Here is a 17,219-nt window from a genome sequence, read left to right as displayed (position 1 = left end):
TAATTGTCTTTGTGAGTTTTATTCCTGCAGGAAGGAGAAAAACCATAGAGTATCACAGTGGGGGGGCGACACCAAGTCAGGAGATACGACATTGTCTGCAGGTTTTGAGAAAAAAACAAGGACAGTGAAACAAAGTTCACAGTTCACATATTTTCATGATTTACACAGTATCTGTTGAACACAGGATTGATAAGTGCTGAAACAATTAACTTTGAGTGGAAAAAGGTAAAGCTGGAGTTGGTAGTCAGATTTAGATACACTTTTTGTTATACTGGATAAAATGATCTTTATGTCCTGATGGCAATCAATACCTAATGTGTTCTTAAAAAAGAGTGAAAAAAAGCTGCTATCTACAGCCGGAGTAAACCTGGGAAAACTGGGATTAGTACGTACTAATTTGGCAAAAATTCAGTATGTAGTATGCAGTCTGTGAACAAGAGCAAAATCTGCAGTATGCCAAAACTACGCGGATGTCGTACTGATTCAAGAAAATTTCTCAGTACGCAGCGGGCCAGTATCCTTCGTGAACTGTTTCCCACAATGCACAGGGCAAACAATCTGCTGCAGAACAGATGCAACAGAACAGTCATACTACATACTACCTTCAAATGCAGTATGTAGTACGTACTGCATACTACATCGTAGGTAGTATGTAGCAGGCGGTTTTGAAAAAAGGCAACAAGTTAATCCGTACACATATGCTAGTTGAGTCGGCTTGGAGGAGCTCCGAGGGGAGGGGAGGGGTTAGACGGAGTCATGAGGAAATGCTACATTCAAATTCATGCTAGTTTTCCAAGACTACCAACCCCAGCTTTAAGCATGATTTTCCACAACATGTATGGACATGTTTTCCATTACACTGTTGACAGATTTTTTGAAAATTGGAAAAGGTAAAATATTTGACAAAAACGATGACCCCAGACCTGTCGCGACACAATTATGAGCAAAGAGGAAGTTTTGCTTCCAAAGTTACAAAACATGAAAAAAGTGAAAATTTTGCTTATGATGCGAAAAAACATGAAAAAGTGTATTTTTTCTTCTGAAGCAAAAAAACATGCAAAAAGTGTTGGGTTTTTTCGAGGCAAATTTTTTTTTTTTTAAATTGAAAATGTTGGGTCTGAAGCATAGACTGTATAAAATATGGACGTAGTATCTATGACGCCACCCATCTGTTTCTAAAGCGCTGTTTGAGGCCAATTGTCAGCGGCAGCCATATTGCTGCTGTCAAGCAATTGTGACGTAAAGAGGCGGGCTTTGAGCCTCCTAGCTAACAGCTACAGTGTTCCCGCCTGTCAATCCAGTCAGCTGTGCCTCTCATTGGAAGACTCGTAATCTCAATATCTTCGAAATTGCCGCGTTAGAAAAAAAATTCACCCCCGTACAGTGTGAGCCCATCGAGAAATTAGCTATCCAGACTACACTCTTCTTTTGCACCAGGCTGTAAACATGTTTATTTCTGCTGTAAAGATGGTCTTTTTTGAATTGGTGCGTATACGTAGGTGCATGGGTCTTTTAGACCCCAGAACTACTTCCCCCGGAACTAAAAGGTTCCTGTGCCCCCATTGTTGTCTGCGTTTCGACCACGGGCTGAAGTCCCAGGTATATTGTACAAATCAGGCCAGTGACGTACGGAGAAAAAAAATTATATTACATAATATTTTGAAATCTTAATAAAAAACTAAACTAGTTTGCATTCCCAGGAACTCTCTCTGTGTTTCAACAACTGTGTAAACTCAACAAACACCGTAACGTTCAACCAAAAGTCCCAGGACCTTTGAAAAGTACTACCCCCCAAGCAGGGGCTTTTCATGGTGGAGATTATCTACCCCTGAACCAAATTTAGACCCTGGTTCCTCCGGTCTAAACGCACGTAGTTCAGGGGTAAAGTCCGTAGTTCAGGGGTAAAGTTCCTGTGGTCGAAAAACGCCTAATGTGGTTTCCGGTACTTCCGCAGCCAGCCTCAAGTGGATTCTCGATGAACTGCAGTTTTTAACACTTCCGCATTGGACTCATATTTTTTGACTGGAGGTTGCCGCTTGGTCCGAAGTGAAAAAACATGAAAAAGTGTATTTTTTTTTTCTAGAGCAAAAAAACATGAATAGGTTAAAACTTTGCTTCTGAAGCAAAAAGACATTAAAAAAAAAGTGTATTTTAATTCTTGCGAAGCAAAATAAATTTGTTCCGAAAATAAAAAATTGAAAATTGAAAATGTTTGTTTCTGAAGCAAAAAAACATGAACAAAAAAAAAAAAAAAAAAATTGATTCTGAAGCAAAAAACATGACAAGGTGATTTTTTTAAATTCTGAAGCGAAGAAACATGAAATATTTGCTTTTGAAGAGAAAAAAACATGAAAAAGTGATTTTTGTCTTCTGAAGTGAAACAACACGAAAAAAGTGAAAAACTACTATTTTTTGTTTCTAAAGTGTTTTGGTGCTCCAGAAAGCTCAGTTTCCCCGATTGTCAAAAGACCTTCGATTGTTGCCTCGACCTGTTTCACGTCTCGGTCCAAACTCTGGGCTCTCTCTCAACCTAAATAAGTGATTGAATTTGATCCATTCAGATAACCATCTTTAGGAATCGTTCTTTCACCTACCTGTGGTGGGAGAAACGACTCACCTGACATGCAGGTAGCTGAAAGAATAAACTTGAAGAAAACAAACATTTATTTCTACTTGACTTTATTAAAAAATATTATCAACAAAATCATCAGAAAACATGCTCTCTCTCTCTCTCTCTCTCTCTCTCTCTCTCTCTCTCTCTCTCTCTCTCTCTCACACACACACACGCACGCACACACACATAAACGCACGCACGGACACACACACGCACACACACACGCACACCGATGATAACTGGACCAGCGCTGTTTCAGCTCACAGCACAAAACTGATCACAGGTAAATAAAGAAACATAACTCATTGTTATTATGTTTGTTGAGAAAGTCGCTGTATTGAAACCAAAGTTTCAGGAGTCAGGAGTTTCAGTGTGGGGACATTGCATTTGCATTCATTTTAAGTTTGCGCTAAATGTCTCGATATGCCGGAAGTCAGGTGCCCGCCTCATGTAGTCTACGGTGGGACGCGCACCGCTCATAGAAGAGCGATTTACAGTTAAAAAAACGATACAGTTCTTATTTGTGGGGCTGAACAGTGATGAGTTATAATAGTAAGTTTAGCCTGTATCTTTTTGTGTCGTTTATGTTGAATAGACCTTGTAGAATAAGCGTTTTATCAGCCTAAACGTTTGATTGAAGTGTGATTTCATTTTCAAGGCGGAAAAGGCTGAACTTTGATCGATCGGTTTGATTTAATTGTACTAGAGTGTTCTGTGGTATTGGAGCCTACTGTATCATTAAGCATCAACACCGAGAAGCAAACAAGAAACTAAAATCACCTCACCTAAAATCAAATCAGTCGCCTGAGCCTGATACAAGTTGACAGTTTTTTTGTGAAAAACAAAATCACTTTTGCATTCAACTCAACTCAACTCATTTTGAGGAACCGTTTTACATTAAATCAATGTAAGTACTAAAAATGACAATTATTAAGAGGAAGAAAAATGTACGAAGTCATCAAATTAATTAAAGGCTGCAACTGGCAGTGAGTCTACTTTTTTGGCATTGGAATGATAGGTATACTCAATGATTGAAATTATAGACATTTTTTAATTGTATAAAATAAAATTTTATGTTATTTAAAAAAAAAAAAAGCGCATTAGGTTACTGTTAAACTGTTATTACTGTTTCAATATGATCACTTCAGTGGTGTACTCAGGGGGGTACTCATGTCAAAAAGAAACTGCGCTAGAGTGCCCCATAATGTATAAAACTCAAAAAAGTGCCCTCTGGATGCCCCTCAAATGTATAAATCATAAAGTGCCCTCTGGATGCCCCTCAAATGTATAAATCATAAAGTGCCCTCTGGATGCCCCTCAAATGTATAAATCATAAAGTGCCCTCTGGATGCCCCTCAAATGTATAAATCGGATAAAGTGCCCTCTGGATGCTCCTCAAATGTATAAATCATAAAGTGCCCTCTGGATGCCCCTCAAATGTATAAATTATATAAAGTGCCCTCTGGATGCTCCTCAAATGTATAAATCATAAAGTGCCCTCTGGATGCTCCTCAAATGTATAAATCATATAAAGTGCCCTCTGGATGCTCCTCAAATGTATAAATCATAAAGTGCCCCCTGGATGCTCCTCAAATGTATAAATTATAAAGTGCCCCCTGGATGCTCCTCAAATGTATAAATCATATAAAGTGCCCTCTGGATGCTCCTCAAATGTATAAATTATATAAAGTGCCCTCTGGATGCTCCTCAAATGTATAAATTATATAAAGTGCCCTCTGGATGCCCCTCAAATGTATAAATCATATAAAGTGCCCTCTGGATGCTCCTCAAATGTATAAATCATAAAGTGCCCTCTGGATGCTCCTCAAATGTATAAATTATAAAGTGCCCTCTGGATGCTCCTCAAATGTATAAAATATAAAGTGCCCCCTGGATGCTCCTCAAATGTATAAATCATAAAGTGCCCTCTGGATGCTCCTCAAATGTATAAATTATAAAGTGCCCCCTGGATGCTCCTCAAATGTATAAATCATATAAAGTGCCCTCTGGATGCTCCTCAAATGTATAAATCATATAAAGTGCCCTCTGGATGCTCCTCAAATGTATAAATTATATAAAGTGCCCTCTGGATGCCCCTCAAATGTATAAATCATATAAAGTGCCCTCTGGATGCTCCTCAAATGTATAAATCATAAAGTGCCCTCTGGATGCTCCTCAAATGTATAAATCATAAAGTGCCCTCTGGATGCCCCTCAAATGTATAAATCGGATAAAGTGCCCTCTGGATGCTCCTCAAATGTATAAATCATAAAGTGCCCTCTGGATGCCCCTCAAATGTATAAATTATATAAAGTGCCCTCTGGATGCTCCTCAAATGTATAAATCATAAAGTGCCCTCTGGATGCTCCTCAAATGTATAAATCATAAAGTGCCCTCTGGATGCCCCTCAAATGTATAAATCATAAAGTGCCCTCTGGATGCTCCTCAAATGTATAAATCATAAAGTGCCCTCTGGATGCCCCTCAAATGTATAAATTATATAAAGTGCCCTCTGGATGCTCCTCAAATGTATAAATCATAAAGTGCCCTCTGGATGCTCCTCAAATGTATAAATCATAAAGTGCCCTCTGGATGCCCCTCAAATGTATAAATCATAAAGTGCCCTCTGGATGCTCCTCAAATGTATAAATCATAAAGTGCCCTCTGGATGCCCCTCAAATGTATAAATCATAAAGTGCCCTCTGGATGCTCCTCAAATGTATAAATCATAAAGTGCCCTCTGGATGCCCCTCAAATGTATAAATTATATAAAGTGCCCTCTGGATGCCCCTCAAATGTATAAATCATATAAAGTGCCCTCTGGATGCTCCTCAAATGTATAAATCATATAAAGTGCCCTCTGGATGCTCTTCAAATGTATAAATCATAAAGTGCCCCCTGGATGCTCCTCAAATGTATAAATCATATAAAGTGCCCTCTGGATGCTCCTCAAATGTATAAATTATATAAAGTGCCCCCTGGATGCCCCTCAAATGTATAAATCATATAAAGTGCCCTCTGGATGCTCCTCAAATGTATAAATCATAAAGTGCCCTCTGGATGCTCCTCAAATGTATAAATTATAAAGTGCCCTCTGGATGCTCCTCAAATGTATAAATTATAAAGTGCCCCCTGGATGCCCCTCAAATGTATAAATTATATAAAGTGCCCCCTGGATGCTCCTCAAATGTATTAATCATAAAGTGCCCCCTGGATGCTCCTCAAATGTATTAATCATAAAGTGCCCTCTGGATGCTCCTCAAATGTATAAATCATAAAGTGCCCTCTGGATGCTCCTCAAATGTATAAATTATAAAGTGCCCCCTGGATGCTCCTCAAATGTATAAATTATATAAAGTGCCCTCTGGATGCCCCTCAAATGTATAAATCATATAAAGTGCCCTCTGGATGCTCCTCAAATGTATAAATTATAAAGTGCCCTCTGGATGCTCCTCAAATGTATAAATTATAAAGTGCCCCCTGGATGCCCCTCAAATGTATAAATTATATAAAGTGCCCCCTGGATGCTCCTCAAATGTATAAATCATAAAGTGCCCTCTGGATGCTCCTCAAATGTATAAATTATAAAGTGCCCCCTGGATGCTCCTCAAATGTATAAATTATAAAGTGCCCTCTGGATGCTCCTCAAATGTATAAATTATAAAGTGCCCCCTGGATGCTCCTCAAATGTATAAATTATAAAGTGCCCCCTGGATGCTCCTCAAATGTATAAATTATATAAAGTGCCCTCTGGATGCCCCTCAAAAGTATAAATCATATAAAGTGCCCTCTGGATGCCCCTCAAATGTATAAATCATAAAGTGCCCTCTGGATGCCCCTCAAATGTATAAATCATAAAGTGCCCTCTGGATGCTCTTCAAATGTATAAATCATATAAAGTGCCCTCTGGATGCTCTTCAAATGTATAAATCATATAAAGTGCCCTCTGGATGCTCTTCAAATGTATAAATCATATAAAGTGCCCTCTGGATGCTCCTCAAATGTATAAATCATAAAGTGCCCTCTGGATGCCCCTCCAGGGAGTTCAATGTAAAAAAAAAAAAAAAAAGGCCTCTGTATGCCCTTTGTAGTTAATTATGGTATGTTATGTTGTGTTCATTTTTTAATATAATCAATAATATAGAAATAAATAAATAGTAGTTTTTTTTCCTTTTTTCATAATTCAATTTCCCCCACAATTTGTCCCATACATTTTCACCAGAATGCAGGGAATTAAATGTTAGATGCTAAAAGAAATTCCAGGGGAGGACCCCCAGACTCCCTTTTGGTACCACTGAATCATTACCTTTAATTGAATCCTAATCTGTGAGTATACAAGGGTTTGAAAGGAGGTGCCCTTTTTTTTTCGTTTTCACCCCTGCCCCTCAAACAGTCTTAGTATGCCACTGGATCACTTTACTAATTTTTTATCACATTAACCACCCAGTAATAGTCTATTTCCATACAGCTCTGTTGACTCTTGTTAGTTTGATCACATGTATCCATAACCTGCTCAAAATATTTGATCATTTTGATTTCATATTTTCAGCCTTCCTGCACGGTCTGTGCCGTTGTACACAAACAGTGCTGTTCGTGCGTTTCGTTTCCATTTCCCTCTCTCTTTTTCATACCACTGCTCTGTGGCCTCCGTATGCCCCCGCAGAAAAATATTGCTTTTTTAATTTCATTGTATTAAGGTCAGTTGTCCATATATTAGGTTTTATATCAGTGCTTGAGATATCTAAACCGATTGAACAAGTGAAGGGATTTACTCTTGCAAATACAGGATGAAAATGACTGTAATAATTAATACCTAACACATCAAAGTGATTCAAAATCTAAGATTACTTTATTTATACTGATCTTTTATAACAGACAGCTGCTGTATGTGAAATCAAATAAAATGTAGGCACGACTTTAAGAAGGGTGAGTGACAGAACGTTTAACAGGTGCCCCGTTGAATTTATGAATTTGTCCAATACAACAATAATAATAATTCCCAGTGATGACACATACTGATTAATAGAAATACCCCACCCCCACCGATGGTAACATTTAGAGGGAATACAACTTAATATCAAAAGATAAGTAATATGCAGCACAATAAATAAATTATAACAAATACATAAAATAAATCAAGTAAATTAAGTTGTTAGGGGTTAAAACAGTACACTTTATTATCTAGGGCATAAATAAGCATCAAAACCAAGCAGCAACATCCGGTCTAAAAATATGAGACCAATGCGGTAGTGCTAAAAACTGCAATTCATCGGGGATCCGCTTGAGGCTGGTTCTGGAAGAACCGGAAACCACATACACACAAATTCAAAAAAGCCAATCTTTACTGCATAAATAAACATGTTTACAGCCTGGTACAAAAGACAAGTGTAGTCTGGATAGCTCATTTCTTGATTGGCTCACACTGTACAGTCAGGGGGTGAATTTTTTTCTAATGCGGCAACTTTGAAGTTATTTAGATTACGAGTCTTCCAATGAGAGGCACAGCTGACTTGATTGACAGGCGGGAACACTGTAGCTGTTGGCTAGGAGGCTCAAAGTCCGCCTCTTTACGTCACAATTGCTCAACAGCAGCAATATGACTGCTGTTGACGATCAGCCTCAAAACAGCGCTTCAGAAACAGATGGGTGACATCACGGATACTACGTCCATTATTTATAGTCTATGATCGAAACACACAAAAGAGGGAAGCAGCGGCATGAACCAAGTGAATGAGTTTTTAAAAGGTAACGTTAACACTGTGGAGATTTCTACAAAACATTTGTTGCATATATTTAGAAAGCTCTGCTAATGGTAATAAGTCAAATTTAAATCGTTAAGATCGTTAAGATCGTATAACAACAATCGGGAGGCATGTATCTACGTACATATTGTGCGCGTGTTTACAGATTACCACATGCAACATGGCGGTGACGTTGACGTACCACCCAGCTAGTCAATGCTGCGTCTACATGCTCCCTCGTGTACTGTTTCCCACAATGCACAGCGCTAACGTCCCGCTTCTTCTTTTTTCCGTTTATGAAGTGGAGCACTTTGTTTTAAGGTGCTGTGAAAATGATTAAATTCTATATAAAACACTTCTTAACTTTTTAAATCATAAGTGATACTTAAGAAGCAGTTTCTCTATCAGCTTGGCCATTGTTTAATTCTGTTTTCCAAAACCGGAAATCCAGCAATGCCTAAATCAGCATCCTGCAGAACAGATCCAAAAGAACAGTCATACTACATACTACCTTCAAACGCAGTATGAAGGTATTATGTAGCAGACGGTTTCAAAAACAGTCTACTAGTAGTACGTACTAATTTGGCAAAAAATCAGTATGTAGTATGCAGTCTGTGAACAAGAGCAAAATCTGCAGTATGCCAAAACTACGCGGATGTCGTACTGATTCAAGAAAATTTCTCAGTACGCAGCGGGCCAGTATCCTTCGTGAACTGTTTCCCACAATGCACAGGGCAAACAATCTGCTGCAGAACAGATGCAACAGAACAGTCATACTACATACTACCTTCAAATGCAGTATGTAGTACGTACTGCATACTACATCGTAGGTAGTATGTAGCAGGCGGTTTTGAAAAAAGGCAACGAGTTAATCCGTACACATATGCTAGTTGAGTCGGCTTTTCCAATATGGCGACTGCCATCTTTGAGCTTCAAAACACCTTAACAAAAACCCGGGGGGATGTCAATGGGACAACATCCATGTTTTACACAGTCAATAATAATAATAGCTTTGTTTTCTCATTTTTAGAAGCTATAGAGTTAACAGACTCTGCTTGCAGGAGTGTTTCAACTGTACTGACTGGGACATTTTTACACAGTCCTGTGGCGAGGATCTGGACTCTCTTGTGGATGTAACTTGTTCAAATGTCCCCTTTTGCAGGGACATGACTATCCCTTGCATGCGAGTAAAAACATTCACTAACAACAAACCATGGGTTACCAAAGCAGTTTAGTCCTGCTTACACAGAAAGAGAGATGCTTTTAAACAAGGAACAGTTCTTGATCAGCACTCAGCCAACAAAGAGCTGAAGATTGAAATTTTAAAAGCAAAACAGAACTATAAAGCTGAATTGGAGAATAAGATGTCTGCAAACAATCTTGGATCAGCCTGGACATGTATGAAAACTATAGCCGGGCTCCAACATACAGAGCGCAGCACATGTGTTACTTTAGATGGTTTTAAAGCAGTTTTGATACCTTTGATTTCAGCAATGAGATTCAGGAGCTGAGTCACAGACTCAAAGATGAGCAGCACCTTACCATTCAGCTCAAAGATGTTGAGAAAGCCTTCCTTGGTGTAAAAGTAAACAAGAAATATGGCCCTGACAATATATGTGGCCGCTTACTCAAATTTTGTGCAAAAGAACTGAGTCCTGTATTTCATGGTATTTTTAACAAGTCCTTGCAGACACAGCATGTTCCTAACCTCTGGAAAGATGCTGTTGTGGTCCCTGTTGCTAAATCCAGCTGCCCTAAAAGCCTGAATGACTTCAGGCCAATCACCCTGACCTCGATTTTAATTAAAATACTGGAGAAATTGGTCAGGTCTGAGATTATGAGGCAAACTGAACATGTTTTAGACCCCATGCAGTTTGCATACAGGCCTCACTGAGGAGTGGAGGATTCCACTATAACCCTGCTTAATATGCTTTATAAACATCTGGACAGAAATGGGAAACATGCTAGACTTCTCTTTGGGACTTCTCTTCTGCTTTTTAACACAATCCAGCCCCACCTTCTGATCAGAAGGCTGTTAGAGCAGTTTGAGCTAAGTAACAATGTTATTGGCTGGATTCTTGACTTCCTTACCAACAGGACTCAAAGAGTTAGAGTAAATGACACTCTGTCTGATCGGTGCTGTCACCTCTACTGTTTATCCTTTACACTAATATGTGTCAGAGCAGACATGATCCATTATAAAGCATGCAGATCATTCTGTCATTGTTAGTCTGCTCTATGATGGTGAAACCAGCCACTGTCCATTCATTGATCAGTTTGTTCAGTGGTGTGAGGAGTCTTACCTCCAGCTCAATGTTTCTAAAACCAAAGAGATGGTCATTGATTTCAGAAGGAATAATCACATGAGTGAAGTGACTCAAATCAAGGGTCAGCCTATCGAGTCTGTGCAAACTTACAAAAAATACCTTGGGACCGTCATTGACATGAAACTGAACTTTGAGGCAAACTGTGCAGCAGTGTGTAAAAAGGCTCACCAGCCTCTGCATTGCTTGAGAAAACTAGCTTTCTTTCACATTGATCGAACAATCATGACCATGTTCTACGTGCTTTTATCAAATCTGTTTTGTCCTTCTCTTTAGTCTCATGGTTTGGCCAAATCTCTCTGAAGGAAAGGAACTCATTAAACCAGATTGTTAAATGGTCAAGCAAGTTGATTGGTGAGCCACAGGCATCCACAGCATCCCTGTACACTAATCAGTTACAGCGGATAGCCACCTCTATTTTAAATAATGCCTCACACCCTCTGCACAGTGATTTCCAGCTTCTACACTCAGGACGACGGTTTTTAGTCCCAAGGTGCAGGACACAGCGTCACAAGAAAAGCTTTGTTCCTGCTGCTATCACTGAGCTGAACTAGCAATAGCTTTTATTTTCTCACACAGTCAGCCTCCAATTTTATGACTTGAGCCCAGATTGTCTTATTTATTCATGTGATTCTATCGTTTTTATTGGTCGACTGTTCTCTGATATGCATTTTAAATGGAACCTTTAGCACTTTTATCATTTTATCTTGTCTATTCATTTTACCATTTTTAGTGTTAGATTGGTTTTAGGATATTTTTGTATGTTTTGCACATTAAGTAGTTTGTTCTGTCTGACATCTATCTTGTAATTTTGTATTGACCTAACATCTCACTGGCTGCAAAACAAGTTTACCTACGGGTACAAATAAAGTAACCTGAACCTGAACCTGAACCTGAACCTGAACCTGAGACCATTTTCAACTGAAGGAATAAAACCATTTTTAATCAATAAAGTTGTCTCTGAGTAAATATACAAATAGGTTTGTTTCCTCTCTGTCTTTCAGATGTCACTGAAGGCTTTTGAGTTGAGGTGGAAAAAAGACCTGACCTCCATCATGGAGGAGCTGACTGAGTCGGAATACATGAAGATGTTGTTCTACTTGGACAAAATCCCTCAAGGATTGAAAACAGACAAGGTCAGAGTGGAAATGACTCAAATAATCATCCAGCACTATGGAGTAGAGGGCTCCATCTCTGTGATAGAGAAAGTGATGAAGCACCTACCGAGGAATGATGCAGCCGTCCAGGTCTATCTGCGCCCCCATGTAGAAAAACTGAAGAAAGAACGCCTTAAAAAAAAAGGTCAGTTCATAATCAAATGAAAAAACTAAACCACTCAGGCCTGTAAAAATGATCAAAACAAATATAAAAACATGCAGTTGAAAAGTTCCAGTCATGTTACCAGTTATATCAGCTTTATCAGGTAACTTCTCATCACTACTGTCTGCTGTAATCTCTCACCGGAGAAAACACTAGAGGTTGTGCAGACATAGTAAACATGATGAAACAACTAAAATGAAGAGAACTACTGACAGGTCATTTAAAAACTGCATCTCTGCAGACAAGAGAAAGTTAAAGAGGTGTTTTGTCTTTTTTTTTTTTTTTTAATTAAGGAGGAAATTAACTTTCCTCTCTCTTCTTTTTTAGCAATGGCAAGCCAAGCTGTGGCTAACACAGGATTGGTCCCCAAGAAGCAGAAACCTGCAGCTGGTACGTCAACACACGGGCAGTCCGCCCTCACAGAACTAATACTAATGCTTCTATATGAGCTACAACAGCCAACCAGGTCTCAAAATCATTAATTTCATTTGCCTATGAGTTTATAAAGTTGTTCTTTTTCAGGGACAGCAACCAAACCTGCAGCTGCCGCAGGACCAGGGGATAAGAAGACCAAACCTGCAGCTGCCGCAGGACCAGGGGATAAGAAGACCAAACCTGCAGCTGCCACAGGACCAGTGGATACAAAGACAAAACCTGCAGCTGCCGCAGGACCAGTGGATAAGAAGACCAAACCTGCAGCTGCCACAGGACTAGTGGATAAGAAGACTAAACCTGCAGCTGCCACAGAACCAGTGGATAAGAAGACCAAACCTGCAGCTGCCGCAGGACCAGTGGATAAGAAGACCAAACCTGCAGCTGCCCCAGGACCAGTGGATACGAAGACAAAACCTGCAGCTGCCGCAGGACCAGTGGATAAGAAGACCAAACCTGCAGCTGCCACAGGACCAGTGGATAAGAAGACCAAACCTGCAGCTGCCACAGGACCAGTGGATAAGAAGACCAAACCTGCAGCTGCCACAGGACCAGTGGATAAGAAGACCAAACCTGCAGCTGCCACAGGACCAGGGGATAAGAAGACTAAACATGCAGCTGCCGCAGGACCAGGGGATAAGAAGACTAAACATGCAGCTGCCGCAGGACCAGGGGATAAGAAGACTAAACCTGCAGCTGACTCTTGATAGGTGGCCAAAAGTGAACCTTCTGCGGCTGGTATGTTAACATAAGATTAATGAGTAAAATAATTAACAGAAGTAGTGAACAGATACTCTCATACTGAAAAGACAGTGCATACTATGTTTCTATGAAACTATATATTTTTTTTCTGTTATCCTCTGTCAGTAGAAACCTGCAAAAAAATTTCCAGCTGGTTAAAAAATAAATTGAAAGTAATACTCATGCTTCTATGAGCTACAACAGCAAACCAGGTCATTATTTCAAACACTGACTCTCTAGAAAGTTACTTCTAACTGACTGGCAGAGGCAGGTGCCAGTTGTAGTTGTGATTGCATGCTGCCCAAACAGCTTATTTTCCGACAGTTTCCATGTCAACCATTTCCACAGAGCCATAAAGCTGTCTGTTAAAATAAGGCACACTGAGATTAAAAAATTTTTTTTAAACTTTGCATTCATAGGACAAAATCTGCCTGTGTTTCCATGAGAAATGTCCTTCTTTCATGACATCCTTGGGACAACACTGAAGGACCTGAAGTGTTTGGTACTTCTGCATTGGTTTCATTTGAAACACTGGAGGTTTCCACTTGTGCACACAGAGTCATTATTAAGTAGAAGTAAAACTAATACAAATAATGATGGATCACTCTAGTAGTGTAAATTCAACAAATCTTGTCTGTGTTGAAAACTCATCTTACTCTAACTGATATGTGCCGGGTCCAGGCTTCAAAGCTGATATAATCCAAGTTTTCAACCAGGAAAAGCTGGGGCCCTGTGGAATTCAGGTAGCCTCCACAATTCCTTTGTTGGCAGGAATAGAAAAAGGGTAAATCTGCTAACAAACAGAAGATACTCGACTACATCTGCCAACTTATTAAATTTAGCTACAATTCTTCATCAGCCACAAACAGCTGTAAAAAATAACACAATTGGTTTTAACTCACTAAACTTAGCTTTATTAAATATCAGGTCTCTGGTAGGCAAATCTTTTTTCATAAATGATTTTATTATTAAACACAATCATAATTTCATGTTTTTAATGGAGACTTGGTTAGACCAAGATAACAGTGCAGCTGTACACATTGAATCATGCCCTCCAAACTTCTCTTTCATGAGCGAGACTAGAACTCATAAAAAAGGAGGAGGTGTTAGTATAATCTTTAATGAGTTATTCAAATGCAAGCAGGTGTTTTATGGAAATTTCCCTTCTTTTGAATATGTGGCTCTTCAGTTAAATACATCCTCTCGGTCTATATTTCTCAATATTTACGGACCACCTAAATACTGTACTGATTTCTTTGATAACCTTGCTGAACTACTGTCTCTTATCTGCACCGACTTCGATTCTGTTTTAATTGTTGGTGATTTTAACATCCATGTTGACAAACCTGAGGACAGAGTGACTGAAGAACTGTGTTATGTCCTTGACAACTTTGGACTCACTCAGCATGTGACGCAGCCCACACACAACAGGGGCCACATCCTAGACTTGGTTATCTCCAAGGGTCTAAACATTTCCAAGGTTCTGGTATCTGATGTTGCTCTCTCTGATCACTGCTGTGTTTTCTTTGAAAGTGATTTATCTGTGAACACTCATGTTCAAACTGAGGTTATCTCAAAACGTTACATTACTGAAAGTACCAGTGATATATTTATTCAGGCTTTCTCTTCCACAACCCCCCTCTCTAGGTTCTCTGCAAATTAACTTGTAGAAGATTTCACTTTAAAAATTACAAACATTATTGATTCCATTGCACCAACTAAAGTAAAAGTGGTCTCCAATAAGAACAAATCACCTTGGAGGAATACCATGCAGGTCAAACATGAAAAAAAGGAATGTCGAAAAGCTGAGCGCAGGTGGCGAAAAACAAAGCTTCAGGTTCACATTTATAAAGAAAGACTTCACATGTTTAATCTAGAACTGAAAAAGTCAAGGCAGACCTTCTTCTCAGACATTATCACCAAAAACAAAGATAATGCACGCGCCCTGTTTGCTACAGTCGACAGGCTAACAAACCCCCCTGTGCCAGTGGCCTCTGAACATTTATCTACCAGGGCCTGCAATGAATTTGCATTTTTCTTCCCTGCCAAAAATCAGAAAATCAGACAAGCAGTCAGCACTACTGTATGAGGTACTGGGAATGTGTTATCTGTGTGTCCACCAAAAAACAACTCAATCACTATGACACATTTTAATCCAATAAATTACAAAAACCTACAAGATATAGTACAACATTTGAAATCATCATCCTGCTGCCTTGATATTCTACTATCAACATTTTTCAAAAAGGTTTCAGACTGCATGACCTCAGATCTGCTTCAAATTGTCAACATGTCTCTTCTTTCAGGTGTCTTCCCCCAGGCCATGAAAACAGCAGTAATTAAACCACTGCTGAAGAAGAACAATTTAGATACATCAGAAATGAACAACTATAGGCCGATATCAGTCCTCCCTTTTTTAAGTAAAATTATTGAAAAAGCTGTTTTTCAATAATATAACAATTATCTACTGATAAATTACTATTTTGATGTCTTCCAATCAGGATTCCGATCACATCACAGCACAGAGACCGCTCTAGTCAAGGTCCTCAATGATATTCATTTAAACACAGACAGTGGCAAAATTTCAGTTTTGGTATCACTTGATCTTAGTGCTGCTTTTGACACAGTTGACCACAAGATACTACTGGACAGACTTGAAAACTGGGTGGGACTCTCTGGTGCAGTACTAAATTGGCTTAAGTCCTATTTAAATGACCGGGACTATTTTGTGTCTATAGGTAAATACACATCTGAACGGATGAAAATCGTATGTGGAGTACCTCAGGGATCCATTCTGGGGCCTCTGCTATTCAACATCTACATGCTCCCCTATACATTTCTGATCTGCTACTACTTTATGAACCATCTGGACCTCTGAGGTCATCAGGTACTGGTCTGCTTTCAGTCCCTAGAGTCAGAACGAAACATGGTGAAGCAGCGTTTAGTCATTATGCTCCACATATCTGGAACAAACTCCCTGAAAGCTGCAGGTCTGCTGCAACTCTCACCTCTTTTAAATCAAAGATTAAGACTTTTTTATTTGCCACTGCCTTCCTATCTTAGCTTATTTTAACTCACTTTAAATTAAAATTTTAATGTCATTTTTAATATATTTCTAATTTTCCTTTTCTTTTCTGTTTTATTATATTTGTCATTTAATTGTGTTCTTTTATGCTTGTCTGAATGTCTCCAATGCTTTTACTGTTTTAATGTAAAGCACATTGAGTTGCCCTCGTGTATGAAATGCACTGTACAAATAAAGTTGCCTTGCCTTGCCTTGCCTTGAAATTTGCATTACCAAGTGAGTTGTTCCAACATTTTAGACTCTCTGAGCAATTAAATTGTCTTTGCGAGTTAGGACACGTGCTGAAACCAGGAACTTTTAGCAGTTACAAACAAGAGGAATAAGTTGAGCATAATTTTCTACAAGTATGAATACATTTTCCTTTACACTGTTGACAGGATTTGTAAAAATTGGAAAAGGTAAACAATTTGACCAAAATGAGGACGTGTTGCGTAAAAAATTATGAGCAAAGTGGAAAATTTTCTTCTGAAGCAACAAAAAAACATTAAAAAAATTAAAATGTTGGGTCTGAAGTGAAAAAACATGAAAACGTTTTTTTTCCTTCCGTAGCATAAATAAATTGAAAAAAGTAAAAATTTTGCTTCTGAAGTGAAAAATTATGAAAATGTGATTTTTGTTACCTACCAAACAAATAAACATGAAGTGTTTTTTGTTTCTTCAGAAGTGAAAAACTTGAAAAAAAAGTTACAATTTTGCTCCTGAAAAACATACAAAAAGTTACAATTTTGCCTCTGAAGTAAAAAAACATGAAAATTTAATTTTTCATGAAGCAGTTTTTGTTTCTTCAGAAGCGAAGAACTTGGAAAAATTAAAAATTTTGCTTCGTCCGAAGCCAAAAACTTAATAAAAAAGGGCAAATTTTGCTTCCGAAGCAAAAACATTAAAGAAAGGGAAAATTTTGATTTTGAAGCAAAAAAACATGAAAGAAAAAATTTGATCCTGAAGCAAAAATGTGACAAAGT

The 17,219-nt window shown here is 38.7% G+C and overlaps 1 protein-coding gene across 1 annotated transcript; it reads left to right on the top strand.

The window, feature by feature from the left end:
• The first annotated feature begins 2,842 nt into the window (after positions 1-2,842).
• LOC117812311 (polysialoglycoprotein-like) lies at positions 2,843-15,928 on the top strand. Its single transcript, XM_034682997.1, has 5 exons — positions 2,843-2,897; positions 11,684-11,981; positions 12,327-12,389; positions 12,522-13,169; positions 15,911-15,928. The coding sequence occupies exons 2-4, from the start codon at positions 11,684-11,686 to the stop codon at positions 13,136-13,138; spliced, it is 978 nt and encodes a 325-aa protein (XP_034538888.1). The 5' UTR covers positions 2,843-2,897; the 3' UTR covers positions 13,139-13,169; positions 15,911-15,928.
• Positions 15,929-17,219: the final 1,291 nt, after the last annotated feature.

The sequence above is a fragment of the Notolabrus celidotus genome, chromosome 5 (assembly GCF_009762535.1).
Source record: "Notolabrus celidotus isolate fNotCel1 chromosome 5, fNotCel1.pri, whole genome shotgun sequence".
In the NCBI taxonomy this organism is placed as follows: Eukaryota; Metazoa; Chordata; class Actinopteri; order Labriformes; family Labridae; genus Notolabrus; species Notolabrus celidotus.
Note: the sequence above shows the minus strand (reverse complement) of the source record. Positions and strands in the feature narration are given on the sequence as shown.

What these genes read in the sequence shown, in the direction of transcription:
- LOC117812311 (XM_034682997.1), top strand. Translation starts at nt 11,684, where the DNA reads ATGTCACTGAAGGCTTTTGAGTTGAGGTGGAAAAAAGACCTGACCTCC. An exon ending in AGAACGCCTTAAAAAAAAAG is followed by an intron (nt 11,982 to 12,326) that starts GTCAGTTCATAA and finishes CTTCTTTTTTAG; the next exon opens with CAATGGCAAGCCAAGCTGTG. An exon ending in GAAGCAGAAACCTGCAGCTG is followed by an intron (nt 12,390 to 12,521) that starts GTACGTCAACAC and finishes GTTCTTTTTCAG; the next exon opens with GGACAGCAACCAAACCTGCA.